A 26508-nucleotide genomic window follows, 5' to 3' on the forward strand; every position below is an offset into this window, starting at 1 on the left:
ACTGAAAGCAGTACCACAACAGATTCATCACTTATCAGAAAACTGGTGGCTGCATTTCTGAAAAGTTCCCTGGGGAGAGATTTTTCCCTGTGGCTTTTAAATTACCATCTTTACCTTTTTGAATCATGAATCTTCAGAAATGGTTTAAATCAATGAAATAAAAAGGGCAGATGTTTAATGGTATTTAGATGAGTTTTAAAAATCTCTTCAGGCATTGCAAAATGGTTCCTTAGTTCCCTGCTTCAGAAGCTGACTCTTGGTTCCATTCCATTACTACCTACTGTTTGCAAATAATATGTATTTCTCAGATAATGGTATTTTGCAAAAGTTCTGTTTAAAACAGAACCTTTTTTAATTTGCTATTTATGAAAGCAATTTGGGCTGAGAAGGCTGTCAAAGTACATTATACTGGCTTGGTTCTCACCCATCCAATAAAGGCTACATCAACACTTCCATTATAACCCCCTGCCTCTCCACCCGATACACAGCTTTATAACTTGGCAGTAGAATTCACTCCAGCTTGAATCTTTTTCGTATAAATAGTCTTAACCCAAGAGAATTTATTTCGGTTTAAATTTAAAAAAAATAATTGGAACATTAATGAAAAATGTATTGTTGTTGACTTTGTTCCCTTGAACGATTTTCTTGTACTTCTGTATTGCTAAAGAAATCTTTGTTTTTTCAACATGACTTTTTACAGACTTCTGGTTCACATATTTTACTAAGTTGTTCCTTTTGTGTCTTGCTTTTTATTTTAAGCAACAGGCTTATCTACATTTAAAACACATCATCCACACATGGGAGTAACTTCTAAAAACCTGTATAGTAATTCCCTAACAAGAACTGTGTACTTTAAATTTGTTCTGATGCATAAAATAAGTCCCCTAAGTATTAAAATTATGGAAATGTCCAGTTAAGTTAATTTATATAAATATTCCATTATCCATAGAGTTTACACATTCAGTTGACAATATTGACACGTAAAAAATAACTTTACAAATTTCTGGCAACCTTATCTCTTATCATAGCACGTACTCTCAAACTCTTTCAACATATACTTATGAACTAAAAGGTGTATCTTCAGTTGTGTAAAGTATGTAATTAACTATGTATAGGATTAGAGTAAGACTAAGCTTCCCAAGGTATTTCAGCTACCACCTGTCCCATCTAGCTCTTATTACCCTGAGGAGTTCCTGTGTCTGGATCCACAGAGCACACTCTGGGGTTCCAGTTTGAAGCTGAGAGGGACAACCAGGTAATTAGAGACCTTGGGAATCTTAGCACTTCCCCAGGGTAGTAGATATGGGGTAGCCAAAAACCCTATTACATTTCTTAAAGTTCTAGACAAGAAAATGGCTCTTAGCTGATCTTGTTAGGCACTTCACCTTTTGTCTTCATAAAATTTAAAGCATTGAAGCCCTTATCTGGATAAACTAGACACCTGTTAGCCAGTTAGCTTCTAGTACTATGAGACTTTAAGAAGCCCGACTAGGACAGTAGCTGCTCCTAAATACCAGTGATGCCCTGAGGAAGGTCCTAAACTCCACAGGATTCTGAGCGACTTTATTTCCTCCCTTAATTTTCACTACATTGGAGAGTTCCTCAGTCTAACAAGGCAGGGGATCTGCAGAATTAGGAGTTCTTCGAGTGCTGGTCTCTGTATATTCTATGGATACACATGCCCACAGTGCACCTGAGATCAGATTTCTAGCAAGTAGCGTCCATTGGTCTGTGTCTGCAAAGTTGCTCTCTTCGTCTCCCTACTGAGGAGCAGGTGTGGACACACCTCTCCAGTTCCTTGTTACCCCCACATGGCCTGAGTGGGATTCCTCTGTGTCTGAAGCTGCTGCATAGCTTTCCTGTCTGTAAATACATATTGTAAATAGCTTTTAGTATTTTACTGTTTTTAGTGTTTTTCTAGTTTCTTCCTCACCCCAGGGACCCTACCCCATGCCCCTCCCCTCAAGAGAAAGACTGTGCCTAAAGTTCTAGGGTTTAAGAACTGTCTCCCCTGTCCCTTTTCCTTCTGTGTCAGTGACAAACACCAGCACTGCCTTTGCTGCCTTGGGGAGGCTCACATCACCACCAAGTGCAGCATCTACTGCTCCTTCCCTCTCTGAACATGTGAGGGAGGAGAGCTCTGTCTGAGGAAACATATCATGGAGAGAACCATGAGACCCTAGTTGGACCCAGGATGGAGAGACCCCTGATACAATGGCTGCAGGCTGCGAGCAGCGTGCCTCCAAGGATGAAAACCAGAGCAGAGGCCAGAGTTATTAAGCATAAGAAATCACTCCCTCAGACCTCTCACGAGAGTAAGAGACATAGGCATAAGGACTGATCCCCTTCTAGGTTTGCCTCTAAGAGAAAAGATCACTCCCTGACTTCGTCTCGGTCAGGTGAGTCCCCACGCATGGCTCCTAAATACTTAGGTCCGCTTAAACCTGACCAAGCGGGTAAGGTGTGAAGGAGAAAGGGTCCTGTCCATTGGTACCAGCACCTACTCCAACTCAGAAGCCGAAGGATTGGCATCTGCCAGCACCAACTTGGAGCTGCACTTTGGACTCCCTTCAATGGTACTGCCACACTTCAAGAAGGATCCACTAACCCCCAAGCCCTTGGATGCACTGGGTCCATCGTTTACCACCGCTGGGACCTCTCGCACTCTAGATCAGAATGTACTGGAACCTTTACCTCTCCAGGGCATATTTTTACCTTTCCCTACCTTCAGTCTCCTCTGTATTCAGTTCCAGTCCTCCTCAGGGACTTGTCAACATTAGACAAAGAAACCACCTCATGGAGAAATGGATTGTCCCATATCCTTTCTACAAGTCAGAGTTGGTATTCACTGATATCATCAGCACTGCTGATAGAACCTGAATCCACCTTCTTGTCAACTGAGTCCAGTGTTCTAGACAAACCCTTGCCTCACAGGGAGGCAAGCTTAGACAGAGACTCCAGAAGATCTTCCAGCCCTCCTCCTCCCAGATATGACTTCCCAAGGGACTGTTTTTACTCAGTGCCATGGGGCTCTCCTCAACTGGTCAAACTTTCATACTGGTCACATTAGGGTCCATGGCATGGGATCCTTATGCTAGTCACTCTGGATTTGTGCATGATTCACACTGGCCTTCTCTTCCTAGCCAAAACCAAACTTCGTTTGAGTATGCAGAGGAAAAAATCAAACTGGATCCAGCAGTACCGATGGTTCCAACAGGCATGACTTCCTCCTCATTCAGTGAGGCAATTTCTCCATCATCGCCATCCCCATCTGATAATTAAGGCTACAAGTAAGTCACAGATTCTGTGATTTTATGAGACCTCCGCAACTTCCGGGGCTTGGACTTGCTTACCCTTTAACCCCGGCCCTGTGTACATTTCCATGATTTTATTGTTTATTGCCCATGTACTGTCTGTGACTTTTAATAAAATACGCATGCCAAAATCTTAGCCTTACTAATGATCACAGACCATATCAGCAGCATAGCAGAGGGTGGTGCCCAGGCTCCGGCTTCCATTAGAGGACATTCATGACATGCAGCATAGGCTACCAGACATCTTACAACACTCTGGTCCTTGGTGATTGGCCCTCCCAGTCAACAAGGCCATTTATGGAACCAGCCAGGACAGTATAGCATACCCCCTGCATCCTGTGCCCCCAAAAAGGGTTGAGAGATGATATTTTGTAGCAGCTAAAGGGGCAGAGTTTCTGTTTACTCACCCAGCACCCAAATCTTTAGTGGCATAGGCAGCCATGGAGAGATCCGACTGCAACACCCCAAGCAAGACCCACAGACGCCAAATGCCTTGACCTTCTTGGGAGGGAAGGTATTTTCATCAACCACCTTCAGATTTAAAATTGCTAACTACCATGCCCTGTTAGCAAAATACCATTTTACTAATTACTCTAAAGTTGTGGAGTTAAATGACAAATTTCCCGAAGAGGTTAGGGCTCAATTCTAAGCCCTCCTAGATGAATGTAAGCTGGTGGCTAAAACCTGGTTCCAAACAGCAGTAAACATATCCAGTACCATATCTAGAGCTATAGCTACAGCCATAGTCGTGATGTATGAATCATGGCTTCATTCTTTGGTGGTCAAGATACTCTTTTGATAATACTATCAAGGACTTGCCCTTTGATGAGTCTGTTCTCTTCAGTGAAAGACCTGATGAGACATTACACTTGGTAAAGCACTCCAGGACAGCCCTCCGCTCCCTGGGCATTCATACCCTGCCCACAAAGAGAAAACACCACAGGCAGACTGCCCCCCCAGCTGTTTTACCACCAGCACCCTTACAAACCACTGTGCAAATACTAGAGGGTACAAAGATTAGGTATACAGCTTTCTCTTCAACCACCGCTGCTCAACCCAGCCCACCAACCAGGAATTTCTTTTGACAGGAAGCTTGAGAAATGCATCCCCTTACTGATGCCATTCCCTAATGCCCCCGAAACCTTTGTGGCCTCCTCGCCCTTTTTGCCAGAGAGGGACATAACAAAGGACAAGTGGGTACTACAGATCATCAACTCCGACTACATAATCAAATTTCTCTCCTCTCCCTCCCCCTCCCCACACAAGCCCTCTTCTGGGTCCCTCTTCAGATACCGTTGTCATGAAATCTTCCATAAGGAAGTGAACTCCTCTCCTGCAGTGAGTTGCTATAGTGCAAGTGGCACCCAAAATCAAGGGAAGGATTCTACCTACATATTTCATAGTTCCCAAGAAAAACGGGATGGAGATCAATTCTCGTTCTATGCCAGCTAAATGTTTTTTTATGAAAATCAAAATTTTGCCTGGTCACACTGACATCAATAATGCCTTCTCTGGAGGAGGGCATGTGGTTCGTGGCTCTTGATGTGAAAAATGCTTATTTTCATGTGGACGTTCATCCATCCCACAGAAGGTTCTTCAGATTCCTGAGGAGCACTTTCAGGTCAGAGTACTCCGGTTTGGGATAGCGACAGGACCTCGCATTATCTTTGCAAAGTTCTTCTAAGTGGTGGTGGCCCAGATGAGAGTAAAGAGCTACATCGTCTTCCGGTACCAGGATGATAAGCTACTAACGGGCAAATCCAATCCAGAGTCCAGTCAGTGACCATATTCTTACTCTCTTCTGGCATCCTTGTGACTCTGAGTAAACAAAGAAAAGTCCACTTTTTAGGAATCTTTTCAGGAGCAACCCTAGACTCGATCTCAGCGAAGGCCTAGCTTCCTGTGGACAGATTCTAGGCCATGAACAGCTGATATGACCAATTTCCCATAGACCTCCTGCAGTCAAGGTCTGTCTAGGCCACATGACCTCATGTGCCTACATGACCTCGTTCACCAGACTTCCGTTGCCCAAAGGCCTGGCTCTGGTCAGTTTACTCACCAGACAGAAACAATATGAATACCAAGATAACAATCTATCCTAAGGTCACAGCTGCTCTCGTATGTTAGACAAACCTGGAACAACTGGGACCTGGGAGTTCCTTTCCTTCCAGCCACACCCAACATGACCATAATCACAGACACATCCTTCATAGGCTAGGGAGCCCACATTGTGCAAGGCACATAGTTTCCTGGGAGTGGGGGGGGGGGAGGCAGTGTATATATCAGTCTATTGGAGCTGAGCGCAATCCATTCAGCTTGCAATACAGTCTTTCCACTTATATGGTCTCCTCATATCCAGATAACATCACACAACATGACGACAGTCTTCTACATAAACAAGGCAGAGCAAAATCTCTTCCTCTCTGTATAGAGGTAGTCAGTTTATGGTATTGGTGCATCAGGAACCACATACCTTCCAGGTGCACAGAACTCTGTGGTGGACAATCTCAGCAGGCATTTATGTACAGACCACGAATGGGAGATATGCATTTCTGTCCTGAATGATGGCCCCACTTGATGGTGAATGCCATCCTCGGATCCGCTCACCTCCCAGATGAACGAGAAATTCCATCTATAACTGCTGTAGAGGAGCACTAGGCCGGGAATCCAGGGCAATGTCTTCCTGTTTTCCTGAACAGACCACCTGAGGTACACCTTTCCTCCTGTCCCACTGCTACCACTGTGAAAGATTCATCACGACAAAGCTTGAGTCATTCTCGCTGCAACCAACTGGCTCAAATAGTTCTGGTTTCCGGTTGTCTTACAAATGTCAACCTGTTTTATCATAAGCATCTGTCCCTTCCCAGATCTGTTTTAACTCAGGAGAATGTCAAGATCAAACATCCCAAACTGTACTCTCTTCACCATATGGGCTGGTATTTGCATAAGCATCAGACCTAGAGCATTCATGTTCAGAGGCCATTCAGTCTATCCCCAGTCAAAGCAGAAAAGGCTCTAGAAAATGCTATCTAACTAAATGGAGGCATTTCTCTATCTGGATGCAACAAAACCAGTTATCCCCAGAGTCAGCAGATAATCCTACTATTTTGGACTATCTCCTGTCCCTGAAGACTTGAGGGCTTCCCATTTGTTCACTGCAGGTCCATCTAGCAGCCTCCAGTAAAAGGCCACTCTATTTTTACTCACCCAACAGCAGTTAGATTTCTGAAAGGTCTCATTAGGAGCTTCCCACCAATGGCGAAATCAACACTGCAATGGGAACTCAACCTTGCACACTCAATATTTGCCAGACCACCCTTTGAACCATTAGCAACGTTTTCCGTGCTCCACCTGTCCATGAAGGTCACCTTCCTAGTCACAGTCACATCAGCCAGAAGCATGAGTGACTCGCCATACACCATACTTCATAAGGAGAAGGTTACCCTTCAACTCCACCTGAAATTCATCCCCAAGGTAATTTCTGAGTTTCACATGAGTCAACCTATTCACTTTCTGGAAGCTCAGATTTCCAATGGGGAGAGATTTCACTCTCTCGACATCAGATGGGCTTTGATTTTCTATCTGCAAAGAACAAAACCAATTGGGAAACCACCAAGGTTATGTAGCAGAGCTATCACAAGGACCAGCGTTATCTGCTCAGAGACTCTCTAAGTGGATCTCTGGCTGCATCATTCTTTGTTATCAGTTGTTGTGTATTCCTCCTGACAGGGTGAGGGCCCATTCTACTAGAGCACAAGCAACCTCAACAGTATCTTTTTGAGAAGCGCCTATGCTGGATGTTTGTAGGGCATAGGCTCTACTGGAGTGCCATCCATACCTTCATGAAACATTACGCCTCAGTGTAGGCCTCTTCTGCAGAGGCAACAGTTGGAACAGCAGTTTTACAGACATCTATATCAACTGCATCCCTGCAACCCCCGTTTGACTTCTGCCAACCAGTCAGTCACATGTGGAATATACATAGAAGCCAACACTCAGAAGAAATGGAGGTTACTTATCTATAACTGGAAGTTCTTTGAGGTGTTTGTTCCCTATCTGTATTCCACTACTAGTGCTCCTTCCCCTCTATTTTGATATTAACTGATTTGCGGTAAGAGGAGGAAGTGGGTTGGCAGTGGTCTGCACTGCCCCTTGTTTCAGAGCACAAGGAGGGCAACAGCACAGACCAATGGACGCTGCTTGCTAGAAATCTCCAGTCTCAGGCGCATGGTGTGCATACATACCAGCATGTGGAATACGGACGAGGCGGGAAGGGGACACATATCTTGAAGAACCACCAGTTACAGATAAGTAAGCTCTATTTCTGCAGGATAGTGAAAGCTACGATGAGCTATTTGATTATTCAGTATATTTTTCTCCATCATCTTTCATGGTAGAAACCGTTAAGATGGATATTAGAGAGACAAGGTGTGTGAGGTAGTGTCTTTTATTGGACCAACTTCTGTTGGTGAGACAAGTTTTCAAGCTTACACAGAACTTTTCTTCAGGTTTGGATTAACTGTGATTGCCTCAGCAGGTCCAACTTAGGCTTAGACCCTGCAGATCTGTTCCTTCAGGGGCAATGACAGTGGTGATCAATGACCAACTAGCATCATTAAAGCAAAGTACCATTTATTTAGAGCACAAGTATTACAGAGCAAACATATCTTAAAAACAATCAAACACACCATGTGAGTGTCTAGTTTACTAGGTGGTTAACATTTTCCACATAGGGCCCCTAGTAGGACTAGCTTCTTGTGCTCTTCCCAGTGCATCTGTGTCAGCTTGTCTTTGTTGGAGCTCACTAACTGACTCTGGACAGCCCCTGGTAACTCACCTCCCTTCACAGGAATCACTTTTTAATTATTTTATTCCTTAGATCTGGTAACTCCCAGCTCTGGCAAAACAAGGTTTACAAAATACCTGAAACAGGATACAGGATCTTTTAAGCCAACAGTTTGCCCCATTGACTTTCAAGTGTCTACTGAAATGATCGTATTTAGGAAGCCTTTATGTTGCTTCCTTGTATGGTGTTCCCACAGCCCTCTCCTGCTATATCAATACATTCCGACAGGGAAGTTTTGTAACCCCAGTATACAGTAACTTCTTCTCGCTGCCCCAGGCACATACAGAATTCATAAAGTTGTTACATCTCAGTATTCATAATATGATTACATAGCAGCTCCATTTCTGTCACAGAAGGATTCATAAAGGCATTGGACAACTGGTCAGAATTTCCAAAAGGGAATTATCCTCCTAAACTGGAGGACTTAACTGAATTTTAAAGGTCATTCAATCACTAATATAGATAATAGAACACTTGTTAATTCTCTGTTCCAGAGAAGAGACTTTTTCATGTTTTTGTTTGGCACTTGCTTCTGTTTGCTATATGTATTCTAAAATGAAGTTTCTGTCCTTTGTTGTTTTCAGAAATAGCTCAGCTAGCTAACTATGACAGTGGCACATCAGAAACTCCAGAAACAGATGAATCACTAAGTGTAAGTCTTCCTGTTACAGTGGTGGTGGCTGATGTTTTTAGCATATCAGTTTTAAAAATACAATGATGTGTTAATTGCATTGTTTCATTACATTCTCTAGCAGATTTTGTACATGGCTGGCTAAACAGAATATAGGTTAAATTTCAAACTAATACCAAGGTGCATAATGGACTAAAGATAGCAACAAGCAATAGCCCCATTATGCCTTCTGTTTTCAGGAAGTTGTAATTTTCACTATTTTCATAAAGTTACTAATATTTACTTCTGTGTATGGAGTTAGCTATTGCTAGAGACTCACTTGTTTTCTTGGTACTTTTTACATTTCTGCTTAATCACTATTTTTTTTCTCTTTTTGAAAAGGATTTAAAAATCCCTCCAAAAATAAAACTAGAAATTTTTGCACATATTTTAAGTGCTCCATTTACACAGTGGTCCAAAATTTTAAAAGGTGCAATGCACTGGACAGATAAATGTCAACAGGTTAAAGTGGTAGCTCTAGATTTGGAAATTAAGATCTGTGAGTAGGAGGATTGTGCATTAAGTTTAAAAGATGTTTTGTTGCACCTTGAAGATACATATTGTGAAGATATTCTACTAGGGCTGTGGGTAGTAATAAGTAATATAAAATAATCCTTTGTGGTGACTTGTTTAAATTGCCCCAAGGTAGAATAAAAGTCAGTGGAGATGACTGGAATTACTGGTGTGCTTAAGGGCAGAATCTGGCCCATTATAATAAAAAAACCAAACAAACATAGAAAACACAGAGGTAGGATTGCAGTGCACCTTTGCAGCAAAAAAAGCAAATGCCTTTGGGCTGCATACATAATTCAGTTCAGTAATAGTTAATTGGCATGACAAGCTATACAAGTATTGCTAGCGTGTAAAATAGAATCCTCAGGTATCTGATGAAAATACTTCCAGTATTTCCAGGAAAAGGCCTGGGAGTGTGTCTGGGGTTTTTTCATCTTATGATCATTCCTGATTTGGTGGCAGGATGCCATCTACAAAGGGTTCGGATGCTGTGACATGGAGGTAACTGTACCTTTATATACACCTTTGGTCCCTCTGCATCTGAAATATTGCATAGATCTGGGCACTTAATTATCAGAAATATACTGATAAACTGGACAGAGGTTAAACTGGGGGGGAGGGATAGCTCAGTGGTTTGAGCATTGGTCTGCTAAATACAGGGTTGTGAGTTCAATCCTTGGGGGTGCCATTTGGGATCTGGGGCAAAAATTGGGGACTGGTCCTGCTTTGAGCAGGGGGTTGGACTAGATGACCTCCTGAGGTCCTTTCCAACCCTGATATTCTATGATTCTATGAAAGAGGAATAACAAAAATGATTAGGGGGCTGGAGTTACTGAATTATGCAGAGTGACCAACAATTAAATACGTATGGCTTTGGATAAGCAATGACTAGGGGATCATAAGTCTAGATATCAGGCTACATATCAGGAAACGCTTCATGATAATGTATTGTGTTAGTCTCTGAAATAATCACCCAGGGGACGTGTTGGAAACCACGTTGCTTAGCAAATGTAAAACTAGACTGTCCAAAACACTCATAAATGTGTAATTAGGAACAGTCTTGTTGTGGCAAGCAGATGAATTAAATGATTTAATAGGTCTTCACTTCCAGCTTCAGATTATATCATTCTATTAATATGCCTAGTTGCTTTCATGTACTGTATTGTTATATATTGTTATATATACCCTATTTGTGCAAAATAGGGTATATATAACAATATATATATGAGTGCTTTTTCCCCACTGCCTCCTGTCCTTTTCAAAATGCCCAGACCGACATCAGTGTTGGTCCCTCCCCTTTCAATGGGGGATAGTTTCAGAGGTTCTGAAGACCTGCAAGTTGCAACTTGGCAATACAGGAAAGCAAGTGCTTTAGTGCTGCCACACTGGGCCATACCCACCAGGGATAGGTTAAAATAATTAGGTGTTTACCACTCATACCTCAGTGCCACCTGGTGTGGGAGGGTACCTGCTGCTAGAGAGCTCTGTGGAAATATCCTGAACCCTCTGTGAAGAAATATACATACCAATTCAGACATACTCTCTGGAACTAAAACCTCCCTCCCATCTGACATATCAGACCTATTTTGAGGAAGGATATGGGAGAGAAAGTTCTTTACTAAATCTTGGGGCCCAATTGAGTGGCTTCACCGGGGTTCAACATTTATTTAAACTGGTCCTGCAGGAAATGAAAAAGTTGCTGAGCACATAAACAACAAATCAAGTAGGAGGAAGGATTTCTTTGCCATACATATAGGAAAGCTTTATATTATTAAGTATCCCCAAACTTAATTAAGAGTTAAGGTTTCCCAGTGGTGCTTCACACCTTTCCAGAATGTCAAGGTCAGCTACACTCCAAACTCTCGCAACCAGAATATGAAGAGTTGAGATACATGCCACCCCTACAGTGTAACCTTAAATCTGTCCTCTGCGCATACTAGTCTTTTCATTTTATACAGAACACTCTGAGGACCGAACACATGAGCACTCTAGAACATTGTCTTGACATGTCTCTTTGCTAAGGCAAAACTGGGATTTAGGTTCAAGCATAGTGAAAAGGAACTATCTGTCCTACACTCAAGCACTGGGCCTTCTCCACACAAACCACCCCCAGACTTGCAAAATGCAACCTCCCTGCCCCCTGTCATTCTTCCCCGATGATTTCTTTCAAGATAGTGTCTTCACTTATCCTCTACTTAGCCCCAGAAATCACTCTCAAGTATGCCACCACATTATTGATAATTCCCAGGATGAGTACACCGCTGTGCACCACTGCTAACACAACCTACAGAACTTTGTGCTGAAATGAGGCACATTTGATCCCTTTGAAGTCCTCGTGCACGTCTCGTAATAGCTGTGCCAGTATGCTCCAACGAATCCCTCCACCATTCGATACAACTACACTGACACTATTGGAGTGCATGTCAATAAATGCTAGAATTCAAATATGTGGAGCACAACATAATCAACACATTCTCTTAGTCCTTCCTCATGTCTGTTTATTATGGTAAATTATTCCCACCCCTAGGTACTGAACCATTCTTAGTGGCTGTTGCCAGTTCCAGGGGACAGGGTTAAGGTTGTGTTGTGGGAGTGGCCAAACTTTGAATTTCCTGGTTTTCAGAGATTTGACATTCTGGAAGGACATGATGCACCATTGGGCAATCTTAACCTTAACTCTGCATTAAGGTTTTGGACATTTAATTCTCAGCCTCCCCATGTACCACAGCCCAGGTTTCTGCCTCCATTTCTTCTGGTTCTTTGGCAATGATTACCCCAGTCACAAAATGTACTGTTTAGTCTCTCTGCTGCCTTTATATAATCTCCTCATCTCCAATCTCTCTGCCAATCCAGTCCAGCCCAGATTTCCTATCTCAGCCCTCCTCCCTAGGGAGAGGCGGGTGTTGGCGAGGGCCCCACAGGCTGAGGACCTGGGGAGAGGATTCAGGGACTGCCATGGAGGCAGTGGGAATGTTTCTGGAGTGGGGGGAAAACATGAGGGGGCAGCATGGATGTGGGGAGTTTTGGGGGACAGAACTGAAGCCCCCTAGTATGCCCCACTGCACAGCTCTGACCTCCTCCTTTCCACCCCACTCTTTCCTGTGCCTCTCCAACACCTCTCCACATTTCCCCCTCACTGCTCTGACCTCCCATATTAAGCAACGAGTTCATCCATCCTTTCTTAGTACTTATCTATACATCAAGGACCAGATTTACAAAAGTATTCAGGCACCTAAGTGCCTCAGCAGGTCCAATGTCTAGCTGCATCCTTAGCTTGCTAAATATTTTTGTAAATCTGGCCTTATGTATATCTGCCAGCACCCCACCACAGGTGAGTAGATCAATAGATGCAGAATAGCATATAACTTTCTGATGGAATGACATCTTGTTTCAGAGCCTTCTCTGGCCCCTGACCAGTTGAGCTGTGGCTGATTGGCCAGAGCCATAAGAACATTCCATCGTGGTTTTGATGAGCATGTTGCAGCCTGAAAGCAAAAAATAATTTTTTCTGTTCTCTATATGTCTGTAGAGTGTTAACTTTGTTCTCTTTCCCTTTTTTACTTAAAAGAGCTCTAATACATCAGTGAAGCTCCAGAGGAAACCTCGTGAAAGCGATTTTGAAACAATTAAACTGATTAGTAATGGAGCTTATGGGTGAGTAATGCATGAGTGTAACAGCTCTTCTGCATTTTGTTTTTGCATAATTTCCCATTATTTCTTACTGTAAACAGCAGGGAGGGGCGTGTGAATGTATGTGTGTGCATGTACCCATGTGTGCCTGGGTGCTTTTCTAATTCTGGTTTCTATTCCAAATGCATTTCCCATGTTATTACTGACAGTTGTGATATACAAGAAACAACTGAGCCTTCTGCAAACTGGTGCTAGTCAGTAACAAAATCCAGTATAGCCAGCATACTTCAGTGTTGTGAATTAAGATAACATATATTCTCACCAAAAAAGATGCTTGTGAACCTGTAGAACTAAATGCCACATGAAGCTAAAGATGAAATGTTAAAATGGAGTTTTGAAGAAAATTTAAAAAGTCTAAACTTAATATTGAAAGCAGAATTTTTTTTCAAATTTTGGAAAGGAGTGTAATTGATTCGTAAGGAGTACACTGTAAAATAGTGTTCTTGCCCTAAAAACATAAGTTGAAGAAAACATAGTCACTGTTTTAAGTGAATACATAACATATTTTTTCCCAATTGAAAATACGTTTATACCAGTCTCTTTAAACCAAAGATGCCTGAATGATGTCCTACCGAGAGCTCCAGTGGCAGTTTGTCAGTTCAAGGGCCTCGCTTGCCTGGATAAAAATGGAGACCACTCATCTTTCATTTGGAAATGCATCACACAGAGATTGCATGTCCCAGCATGCAGTGCTCTATCTTGGCAATGCCATGCTGCTCTGATTAAGATCAGACATTGCATGCTGTGCCCTGTGGTCTTTTTTGGGCTCCCCCTCTGTTCACGAAAGGATTAAGGCAAGTCCATAGATCCAAACTGCTGTGCTAAGAGAGGCTGAAAAAACAATTTGGGTCAACCCCAGGGTGGTTGAGGAGTCCACTACCAAAAAAAGTTGGCTCTGCTGTGGGATGAGGAGCTGTTTCCTGGTCCTGAGCTCCTCATGCTGATTCTAGCCCTTCCTGCTCTCAGCCCGAATGGGGCAGCTGCATTATACGACTGAGCACTCGCTGTAGAATTCCTGAATGTAAAAGAGAAAGCAGCTACAGTCCACCTTCCTATCTCATGCTCACTTTTAATGGCCAGAGGCTTAAGGTCATAGCTAATGCACCTCTCTGGTCACAGTTAGTTATTTCTTTGTTGTGACCCGTTGACCCTGGGAGTAGGAGTATTTCGGGCTGCAGCTAATTCACCCTTCATGCCAGTGATGGTCAGTCACTACAGTGCATGCAAGGGCTATTGTCTGTGCCCAGACTTGCTTATGTGGCTCAGCAAAAAGCTTGAAGAAAATGTAGCATAATTTTTATTAAAATTACATAAAAATCCAAACACAGCTCTCATTTCTCAACCTCACACAAATCATCCCCTCAATGATTTTCCCCTAGGCACCTCATCACCACCTATTCAATTCTTGCAATTGCCTCAGTACTTCAAAAAGGAAAAGGTCCTCTTCTAGGTAGGTAGCAGCTGCTGCCACCGCTGCTTCACCAGTGCATGCGTCTCTCTCTCCTTCCCCTGACAGCTGCTCAGAAAGGGATAGGGAAGGCACTGACTTGGCCAGCCAGTGAAGAACAAAAGAGAATCTTAGCCACTGTACCCACCCAACCTTGGAGGGATTCCTGGTGGGGAGAGGAAAAGAGAGATGGGGCCAGGAACCCTGAGCCCCCACCCAAAGGGCAAAGGCTAGGCAGGTCTGTCTGTGCCTCGTCCTCCTTACACTCTAAGAGCCTCAGCCAGTCATAGAGCAACATAGTGCAGAGAGTCACCTCTAGCCCAGAGCAGACCAAGTTTCATAGAACTGTAAAGCCAAAATGGACATTTATGATCATCTAGTCTGGCCTCCTGCATAACACAGGCTGAATTTCACCCAGTAATTTGAAGCAAGCCCAATAACTTGTGGTTTCAAATGAATTCAGGCTAAAATGTGTGAAACCTTTGGGATTCACAGATGTTTTCATGAATAAACAGTGGCTGTCGATATGTTCTCAAGCTGCATATAATGGGACCCCACACATCACAATCTTTCATAGCAAGTGAGGAGAAATGAGTATTGTGTTCTGTTCTGTTGTATGTGGTGTTGTGAGAACCAATGTAGAATGGAGTATTGGTAGTGGGATATACAAACCCCGCACTGTAAGGAAGGGTTCAAGCAGCAACTCTGGGCCTAGGTGTACTCACTCTGCCATACCTGTAAAGCATTCATGTCTTGGAAGAGGAACTCATAAGCACCTTTCTGGTTAGATTTCCACTCCGCTTTACAAGGTAGGAGGTAGATTAATTTGCATTGACATTTTTCAGGCATTTAGTGTGTTTAATTGACTTGGCAGCATGTGATTGGTTGATTTACTGTACATTTATTATCAGTATGTTTAAAGGGTAACGTATCATTAGTACCCTGAATTCCTCTTATCCTGTCTAAGAAATGGAATATAATTAAGCAATAATGTCTGCATCTGTTGATACAAAGCAATAAACTTCTTCATAGGAATTTATTACAGTTTATTTACAAGTATAAACAGCTGAAATTAAAGTTATTGTTATGCTACACGGGTTTTTTTTTTCTCTTCTAGTGTTTTTCCACTTCATTAACTCTCTGAAGTAATCTAAATGTGTGTGAATTCTGCCTGTGCTTCACTGATTTATTCTCAGGAATATGTCACTAGGTGTATTTTGTGATGTGGCTTGCTAATACTTGATTATGTTGTTGTAATATTTCATTTCTTTCAAGGATGTAGTGAAAGGATTCTTCCTGAACCAAATGAGAAGAAAATGTTACTGAGTGCAGTGTCTTTGTTTGATTGGTTTTGCTATGGATGTTCCTGCCTTCACAGTGAAGTGAAAGGCTTTGACAATTTGACAGTGTAATTGTTGGTCTTGGCACGTTGTAGCAGAGATTTGTCAGATATGTTAAACTTCATGAGTTTAAATTTGAACCATTGGGTTTTTTTGAAAATTTGAGTAAATATCTTAGCAGTATTCTGCTTTGTAATTGGTTGAATAAACTCATTTGTAGTGTAATTAAATGACTGTATAGTAATGAGGTACATCGGGCTTTTGGGAATGGTTGGGAATATACAAGAAGTTAAACAAGCTGTGAATCAGTAAACATGTAGGATGCAGGCCAAATCATTAATGGTTTCACAAGCTGTCTGTCTTAGACTCTCTCACTAGCCAAAAGGTATTCCTTTAATGCTCCCCACATTTTTAATTTTCATTACTGTTCAAGCAGATTTTCTCCAAATTTTAAAATTTCAAATGGTAACATATAGGAACTCTTTGGTCATCGTGCTGCAGCTGCCGTCAGCATGGCTGCATAAACAAGCTCAATCAATTACATCTTACAGTTAGTTTTATTGGGCATGTGAACTCCCCATTTGGATTTGTTAGGCAGTTGCTTTAGTTTTGCATAATAGTGCCTGCTTTACGCAATGATCTGGTGCCAATTACATCAGTTGAAAAAGGGGTGATGAATTGAATATTTGGGTTGGGTACATACGACATACTGGCCTAGTGTGTCTCGTTCCCCATTAGCTTCTGATCCATTTAGAGTAAAAAGGCCTAATACTGCTACTAGCAAATCCAGTAATTTCTGTCAATCAAATGGTAGATGCTCGTATTTTTGATGTTGAAGGCCCTAGGTTCAGTCCCCATTGAGGGCCTGTGCATGGTGGCCTATCTGGGAATTTGAACTCTTGTGCCCTTCAGATGCATGTCCCATAATAAGGGGAGTAACACCCTGGATAAGTGTCTTGCTTCTCTCCAGTGGATGGTACATAGAGGAGAATAAGATCCTTCTAAAGCTACCAGCTACGGAGTTAGCTCAAGTAGTAGAGGCAGATGCTTTTGATGCTGAAAGTCCCATTTTCAATCACTGCTGACTGTAGGGTGTGTTCAAAGGGCTGGAAAATAATTTCTCAAGTGAGTGTTTCAATTACTCCCAGCCCTCTCTTTTTATTCGGAATGCAACAAAGTGGAACTTTCACTGAGATTGTTCATTTTATAAACAAGCTGGGCAGTAGTATCATTGTTTTACATGGACTTTTACGAACAGTATTAGAAGTGGGAGGAGATACTCTTAGGGCAGGTCTACACTAGAAGTGCTGCACTGGCTCAGCTGTGCTGCTGTAGTGCATCTGGTGAAGATGCTCTATGCTGAAGGGAGAGCTTTATCCCATCGGCATAATTACTCCACCTCTGAGAGAGGCAGAAGCTATGTCAGCAAGAGAGCATCTCCTGCCGATATAGCGTCAGTGTGGACAGTGCTTAGGTTGCTGTAACTTGCGTTGCTTGATGGGGTGTCTTTTTCACACCCCTGAGTGATGTAAGTTAGATCAACTTAAGCAGTAGTGTAGACCTGCCCTTAGATATTGAGAGATGCTTTTTTCAGCTTCAGAATGAAAATCTACATGAAGTAGTCAAACAACTGCAACTAGTAGCAGGAGGAAAGCAAAATTATTGGGTTTTATGAGATGGGTAGTTGATCACTTAGTGTTTGGGCATCAGCTAGCTGGAAGATAATTTAAGATCCGAAGTAGGGATATTTCACTATCACCTATATGCATATTACATTGACAAACCATAAATCACAGTTGCCTGGATGTTTTCCCTACATCATAGACAACAAAGCCTCAATTCTAGGGTGATGCAGAATTCACAAATCTCTTCTCAGGAAACTACTTGAAAATAAAGCCGCTAGCACTTGAAAGATAGACACTGTCTCTTTTAAACTGCAAATACAGCAAGGTATCTGATTATTCCCTAAGGAGTCTAGGGTTCTTTGATAAATTAGGGAACCTGGTCAAAGAGACTAATGCAGCTTCTTTAGCCTCAAGCACCAAATCTACCCCAGGTTACAAAATGGCTCTAATGCAATTGTGGAAGTTGTAATAAGGGCTTTAAACCAGGACTGAAGCACTGTAGTTATTTAAGAGAAACCCAAATGCTCTTTCTCCTGTGGCAGATTTTGAGGCTACCTTGTGCAGGAAAAGTCTTCCACAATTAACATCTGCATTTGATTAGGTAAACCTTTTGAAATTTTATTTTTAAACCTCCTTTGTCTGTAGGAGCGTATTATCCTCTGCATCTAGCCCAGCCAAATCAGAGCCAATGTTTTCAGGCAATAATGACAGGATTATTGAAGTAATTAATATTAGAGCTGAAAGGAGGCAATATTCGAAAGATCCGTATGTCAGTGATGAGACTTTTTTGGAGGAGTAAACTTTGTTTATTGTAATTAAACGTAAGATCAATAAAATATAGGATACCAGTGCAAAACTTTGTCACTAAATATAAATGCTAATATCACAGTGAGACAGACCATGGAAGCAAACTCCAGCAGCCATGCCAAGAAAATAGATAGGAAGGTAAAAAACCCAAATCCACAGTTCCAGAAACTAGAGGATTAGAATAATGCCATTCAGAACCAGGAACTCTGGATTGTCCATCTGTTTGAGACAAAATTCTAGTTGAATGCTGCTTAAATGACGTAAAAACAAGTGCAATGTAAGAAACAGGTGCCCCAATGAGTCTCCTAAATGTATTCTGGATGAAAAAGTATTTACTCTGTGCGATTGTGCCCGGGCACCAAGGAAAATTTTGGTTTGCGAGCAGTGAATGCGGCCAGGTAAAAGTCCTGGTAAGTAATGGGCCAGAGCTTCCAGAGTGCTAGAAATAATAGTTTACTAGTTTCTACTTGTGGTAGAAATGAATCGCTTGCTGACTTGTTGCAAATAAAGCTTATCACCAGGGATTTATGAGTGAGGATGCCCAGAATCTCTTGTAACACCATGTGGACTCTGAGTGAGCTTGTATTCCCTTCAGCGTTGACTATTGCGCTGGCAGCTTTCCAATGTTATACAGAGGAGTGTTTGATGGGCCTTTGGGATTAAATATGCATCCCATTTTACATGTTATCATGGTCTATAGCAAGGGTTTTGACCAACATATGGAAAAGTGCTAAAGCAATTGTTTAGCTGTGAAGTAAAATTAAAACCTGTAAATATAGTCTCTCTAAAAGAAATCTGATAGCTGGGAAGATTAATATCAAGTGAAGTGCATTGGGCTGACCCTTTAAATATGGTCAGCATGCAAAATTGGAAGCAAAAGAAGACAAAAATAGTCCATGAATTACAAAAGCGAAGGGATTTTCTGGGATGCTATCGTGGGTTAATTAGGGGCTGTTCTCATGTTACTAAACTCTTGGGACCTGCTAAAAATAATAAAAAACAAGAAAAGAGCTGGAAGACAAAGCCAATTGTCTTATCAAAGTCAGCTGGACAGATATCCACTAAGAGGCTGAAGGCCTGTTTTGTTATCTGCTTCCTCTTCATCAGTCCCCTCCTGTGTGATGACGTATCCCAAGTTTGATCAGCTGTTCATTTTGCACTTTGATGCTTCAGCCAATACATTATTGTTTCAGCTGCAGTGCTGTAAATTTCAAGTAATAGCCTGTTGATCAGAAGCATCTATCCAAGACAGAAATAAGCTACCACTTGCATTCAAGGAAGGTAGAAATCGCGACTTTGAAATGTGTCTCACTGAACAGTTGAGGAATAATCTGTAGTATGCTCCAGGTTTTCCCATCTATAGCAATAACATCTCCGCTAATGTCATGAAATAATGAGACCATATTTTTGCTACTATTAATTAATTTATATGGCTTATCGTTACCCTCCAATCCTAGAAGAAATCTCTAAAATCAAGGTATAGTTGTAAACTGGACCAGTAGGGTGAGCTGTTCATTGTGGCTCCTATCAAGCAGCACCGCTGTGTCATTATTAAAAGTAAGGAAAGGGAGAAAGGCAGGAAAATCAGACCTGGGAAGAAAAAAGAGGGAGTGAGATGCGGGGGTGTAGAGGATGTGGGAAGATGACTGGGCCCTTCAGTATAATGTGGGACTTCACCCTTTGTTTGGTAAGCTATGGTACAGTCATAGAAGCCCAGTTCCGTGGGTTCGGGGAAGATCAGAGTACAAAAGAGCATGGTACAGAAAAGAGGCCTGCCTAGGAATGTTAAGATGCAGCAGGAGAAGTTTCTGTAATTTTTTTCAGTCTTATTTCAATGAAGTTGTGATAAGTTCAGCTTCTCAGTCAAGTGTCTCTGTGACTGTATATTCCTCCTAGCCTTCCCTTCCATTCGGAGTGCAACATATACAAAGACTTGGAAAGCAGCTGGCCTAAAAGACAAGCACCTGCGTTCCTGGTGATGTATATAGATGGCAATTCACATTACTAAATTTTCCCCCATTTTTTGAAACTGCAACAATTTTTGTACCTTTTCATTTAACTCTTCTACTTTGGAGAGTCTTGCTATTCAACAACCATTTCAGTGACCATTCAGCACATTTAACTACCACCTTTTAACTCAGTGGGAGTTGAGGGCACTTCAGGATTCGGCGCTTTGATTTCAATAACTGTGGTATAGAGTTGTTTCAGGTATGCTCAGGATATTGACAGGTTGTGGGGAAAGAAAAGTAGCATAACTACCATGAATTCAGAGGAAGAAAGGAAATCTACAATATGAGTGTATCTTGAGCCACTTTCTTCATTTCAGCAAGCACAAATATGGAGAGAGAATTCCACTAGACACTTTCAAAAACCTGTGTTTACCCATGTCTCCATCCATATTGACACAGGGCATTGCTTCACATGCAAATACAAACAAAAGGACAAGGAGTCAAAAAATGCTGCAAGTTGAGTTGTCCTCCTGTGGCACCTGCATGAAACTCAGAATACTCAGTTTCTGGTTGCTTGAGTGAATATGGCAGTGTGAGATCCCCCGGAATTGAATAGTGAATGGTGCCATGAGTGTGTATTCTTTGTCAGACACATGGGAATGTAAAACGCTGCACAATATAAACAATGCATGCATGTGTTTATATAATTGTGCTGTCTCCTGCTCCCGCTCCCTGTTGAGTCTGATACTGCTTGAAGTTGAGAAATATTTTCTGAAGAAATGTGGACTGCTGAGCCCTGTTTACATGGAAGCATATATGGGTGCCTACCTGTGACGTTAAAGGCTGAGGTGGTGGCATAAGGAAGTGTAACATTAATTAGATAAAGGTTCTGATATTAATCATGATGATAATTTGTTTGGCAGGTCAGATACATTTTATCTTACTAGTTCCTGTGATGTTGTCTTTAAATTTAAATTACTAGCTGCACAGCTCCATAGATTGTGCAGAAGGAAGCATTTGTATTAAGGCTCAATTTTAATAGCCTCCAATTAATACCTATTACTGCATCCTTAAGAGCTCAACTTGCCAGGCCTGGCTGAAGGGCAGCTTTTGGAGTCCATCAGCAGTGCTTCATTGGCCCCAATCCTGAAAAGGGAGTTCCTGCACAGAGTCCTGCAGAGTTCAATGAGACTGTGTATTGACATAAGAATTCCTTGGAAGATCAAGGTTTCAGGCAGGTGAAGGGGTCACTTTCCCCGCACGTAAGATGTCAGGAAGGTAACCAGAATAAGAGGGTTGAAATAGGAAAAAGAGAGGAGGACAAAGGGACAAAATCGGTAGACAGAGGCTGAGCTTGACAGGAAATGGGGACAAAGAGAAGGGAGAGGGAGGACAGAAAGAGAGCCAATGAGAAAAGAAGGGTGTTAGAAACTAAGTGAAAGGGAGGGTGGGGGCAGAGAGGAAAATCCATTTCAGGGAGGGGTGGGAAGAGATGGAGGAAGAAAAGTAAGAAGCCAACAGGGAGGAGAACTGATCTGTGAAGTTGCGTAACTAACTCAGTTTTTTATTCCACCTTGGGAGGGGCATGAAACAGGAGCAGATCTTTGTAAAAGGCACAAAGGGTGGGGCTTGACTCACTTCACTCCCTGCCCAAGGTGTTTTCTACCTAAACATTATGATGTAATGTCTTTCAGCTGCCCTACCCTTGGTTGGGAACTGTACTTTCAGAGACAATGGAAAAGATTAATGACAACCTTTTCAATCAGAGAAAACACTCACCAGGAATATCACGCCGCAAAAGAAATGAAAAACAACTTTGGCTGTTCAGAAGGGTTTATAAATTTCTCTAGTGTGGGGTTAGAGTACTCTTTATCAAAAATAGTGAGACAAAAAGTAAATTCTGAGCTGCCTTTTTTATTTAAATAATTATATGGAGATATAAGTGGGCCTCTGGGGGGCACAAATTGAATTAGAAACGACATAATCGACTTCTCCCTTTTTCTCTGCTTTCTCTGTCTCATCCTTTCCTTTCCACACACCCAAACTGCTATGATAATTACATACTAAAAATGCCCTAAGCAATAAATATGACAAAATAGAGGTAATGCAGTATAAAGATTTTTCAGGATTTGCCTCCAGGGATTTTTAGGAAATGTAGTAATTTACATCCTGTGTCCATGCTCCAGTGCAGGGGTCATGGAATGAGTGATCTCTTTCACCAAATCCTGGAAGCAACCAGGGCTGCTCAGATGCTGCTTTGCTTTCACTCTGCTTTGCTTTCACCCCCAAATCCCAGATGACAGGAAGCCCGGTCAGTGTGGCCCCAATGGAATTTCTACATATCTAGGGCAAGACTTAATCCCACATTAATAGGGAAGCTAACACAGTGATCCATTTTGATGGAATCAGCCACTGCTGATCTGCCCTTGGTAGTGGTAAATGCTGATGTCAGGGACAGGGTGATGGTAACAGATGAGGCACTTGGCAACTAGCAAAGCAAGAGCCACCCCACTGAGCAGCTTTTGCCCTTCCAGGCATTTCACATATGAAACCTCATGAGAAGTCCATGACTTATTTGAAAATTCCCTGAAATGGAGGCTGAATCATAATTATGACACACACTTGCAGAATAGGCACTTGTCAGAATGATTTATAATGTTGGCCATAGCTGTTTTTTCTCTATAAATCCTTTGCAGGTGGAAATGCCCAGAATCCATTTGAGCTGAGACCATTTGCAGGCTTTATTTAGGTTTTTTAATTGTGTGAGGTTGATGTGTCAATTGAGGCTGCATCTTGGTCACGAAACAAAACAGTATTCAGGAGCTCAGATTTGAAAGACTAGTCACTGACATCTTTGTTTTGTACTATATATAAATAAATCTCATCACCAATCCCTTTTTTCTCCTGTTGTTTGGGCTGTTTCAGTGCCGTTTATTTTGTGCGACATAAAGAAACCAGACAGAGATTTGCCATGAAGAAAATTAACAAACAGAATCTCATCCTCCGAAACCAGATTCAGCAGGCCTTTGTTGAGCGTGATATCCTGACATTTGCAGAAAATCCATTTGTCGTCAGCATGTACTGCTCCTTTGAAACTAGACGCCATTTATGTATGGTCATGGAGTATGTGGAAGGTAAAGTATTTGTTCTCTTTACAGTGGGAAGAACAGTGTATTTTAGCATCAAAAAAGGAAAATCAACCCACACTGTATTTACATTACAAAAGCTCGCCTGTGTGTTCTCTGTACAGTAGCTATGTACACGTAGGATCTAAATCCACCAATGAGATGGCTTCATTCCCAATCATTGTCTTTTGGTGATTGCCTGTAAACTGCTTATCTTGCAGCTCTAAAGAGAAGTAATGCTCAATGAATGAGTTTGTTATAATTTATAATCATAAGTGTCCTGTAACACTGGAAATTCATGTGAAAATAAAGTTAAGAAGTTATCTTCTGCTTTTGAAATTTTCACCACTGTGAAAATGATAGTGTATCTGAAAACAATTTACAGTAATAAGCTTGGAACACCAAAGAGACACCTTCAAGGGGACCCTGACATTGAGAGAAAGAAGGTCCAGTGGTTAGATTGTTAGCCTGGGTCGTGGAGGAGAGAAAGATCCTGTGTGATCTTGGTTGGTCATTCTGGGTGTCAATTCCCCATCTGTAAAATGAGTATAACACTACTTCTCTACCTTACAGGGGTATTGTGAATAAATACATTAAAGAGTAAGAGGCATGCAGATTCTATGTTGATGGGTCCATATAAATATCTTAGGTAGGTAGATAGTAGAGAGTTTCTCCTGTCGGTGTAGGTACTTCACCTTCCTGAAAGGCAGAAGCTATGTTCCCAGGAGAAGCCCTCCTGTTGACCCAGCGCTGTCTATGCTGGGGGTTAGGTCAGTATAACTACGTGGATTTTCCACACCTTTGAGTGACATAGTAGTGTAGGAGAACATAGTAGTGTAGGCCAAGCCTAAGTCTTGATGATGATATTTAAGGTAGTGAATAAAAATATAGTAAAAAAAAATAAAAAATTCTTTTTGAAAACACCTGAATCTCATTCAGGGTCTAGGATATCTTTATCCTTGCACCAAATGCACACGTACGCCACTCGGCCACAGGGCAGGCAATCATACATGCTACACTGAGTGCAATAAACAGGATAGCCCCCACTCTGCTGCTAGGCTTTTGCCTGTATTTTCTCCTACAGCTACCTAGGTTAATGATAGGATCTTTGTTTAAATCAAGAAGTTTTGCTTATAGTTTAGTTTAAAGGTTTTAAAGACTGGCAAGTGTACCTCGCCCCCTTTCCACTCCCCTTCCAAACCCCCTCTCGAAACTCCCTGCTAGCGGTCCCTGTTTGCAAAGCTCGTTTGTGTGCATTCAGTGCAAGGAGCTCCTGGCCCTCAGAGACCGTGTATGCGCTTTGGAGGCCAGGGTGGTGGAACTGGAGGAGCTAAAGGAGGCAGAGAGGTATGTTGATGAGGCTTTCTGGGATACTGTAGATTTTTCCCACCTCCGGTCAGACAGCCCCTGCACTGTTAAGGAGGATGAAAAGCCCAGAGAAGGAGAGCAGTCAACGGGAACAGAGGGAAACCTTCCCATAGTTGGGATCCTCCTTCCAGATGATGATGGGGTATCCTCTCGCACTGAGATTACCTCTCCGGGGGAGGGAACTCCAGTCACTAAGAAAAGGCAGGTGTTAGTAATGGGAGATTCGATCATTAGAAACATAGATAGCCGGGTTTGTGATGACCGGGAGTACTGCATGGTGACTTGCCTGCCTGGTGCGAAGGTTGTGGATCTCTCGAGGCATCTAGATAGACTTGTGTAGTGCTGGGGAGGAGCCGGTGGTCGTGGTACACGTAGGTACCAATGACATAGGGAAGGGTAGGAGAGACGTCCTGGAGGCCAAATTTAGGCTGCTAGGAAAGAGACTGAAATCCAGGACCTCTATGGTGGCATTCTCAGAAATGCTTCCAGTTCCACGCACAGGGCCAGGTAGGCAGGCATAGGAGTCTCAATGCATGGATGAGACAATGGTGTAGAGAGGAGGGAGTTAGATTTATTAGGAACTGGGGAAACTTTTGGGATAGGGGGAGCCTATACAGGAAGGATGGGGTCCATCTAAAGCAAAGTGGATCCAGACTGCTGGCACTTAACATTAAAAAGGATGCAGAGTTTTTAAACTAAGAGATGGGGGAAAGCCGATTGCTGCAGAGGCGCATGTGGATCAGAGAGAGACTTCTCGTAGATGAGAGTCTATTGATAGAGATTCTCTAGGTTTTAGTCAGGAGGAGAGGATGGAAGAGGATAAAGTATGGGCTATATCGGACGAGAAACAGTCACATAAAGAATCTGACACATCAGAAAAGGGCAGACAAATAAACAGTGACAAGTTTTTAAAGTGCTTGTACACAAATGCTAGAAGTCTAAATAATAAGATGGGTAAACTAGAGTGCCTCATGTTAAAGGAGGATATGGATATAATAGGCATCACAGAAACCTGGTGAAGTGTGGACAATCAATGGGACACAATCATTCCGGGGTACAAAATATATCGGAAGGACAGAACAGGTTGTGCGGTTTGGGGAATGGCACTATATGTGAAATAAAATGTAGAAGCAAATGAAATAAAAATTTTAAATGAATCCACGTGTTCCATAGAATCTCTATGGATAGTAATTCTGTGCTCTAATAAGAATATAACAGTAGGGATCTATTATCGACCACCTGATTAGGACATGATTGTGACGATTAAATGCTAAGGGAGATTAGAGAGCCTATCAAAATTAAAAACTCAATAATAGTGGGGGATTTCAATTATCCCCATATTGACTGGGTACATGTCACCTCAGGACGAAATGCAAAGACAAAATTTCTCGATACTTTAAATGATTGCTTCTTGGAGCAGCTGGTACAGGAACCCACAAGGGGAGAGGCAACTCTCGATCTAGTCCTGAGTGGAGCACAGGATCTGGTCCAAGAGGTAACTATAACAGGACTGCTTGGAAATACTGACCATAATATAAAAATAATTAACATTCCTGTGGTGGGAAGAACATCTCAACAGTCCAACACTGTGGCATTTAATTTCAGAAAGGGGAACTATGCAAAAATGAGGTTAGTTAAACAGAAATTAAAAGTGACGAGAGTGAAATCCCTGCAAGCTGCATGGACGCTTTTCAAAGACACCATAATAGAGGCTCAACTTAAATGTATACCCCAAATTAAAAAACACAGTAAAAGAACTAAAAAAGAGCCACCGTGCTTAACAACCATGTAAAAGAAACAGTGAGAGGTAAAAG

General features: G+C 42.1%; 1 protein-coding gene across 1 annotated transcript in view; it reads left to right on the top strand.

Moving 5' to 3' along the window:
- The window catches only part of MAST4 (microtubule associated serine/threonine kinase family member 4), a 435814-nt gene that overhangs the window by 376499 nt on the left and 32807 nt on the right, over window positions 1-26508 (top strand). Inside the window, exons 14-16 of the mRNA XM_077816962.1 lie at window positions 8745-8812; window positions 12912-12997; window positions 23127-23335. Of these exons, the coding sequence (XP_077673088.1) occupies window positions 8745-8812; window positions 12912-12997; window positions 23127-23335 (363 nt within the window). The remainder of the gene's footprint in view (window positions 1-8744; window positions 8813-12911; window positions 12998-23126; window positions 23336-26508) is intronic.

Source organism: Eretmochelys imbricata, chromosome 5 (assembly GCF_965152235.1).
Source record: "Eretmochelys imbricata isolate rEreImb1 chromosome 5, rEreImb1.hap1, whole genome shotgun sequence".
Lineage (NCBI taxonomy): Eukaryota > Metazoa > Chordata > Testudines > Cheloniidae > Eretmochelys > Eretmochelys imbricata.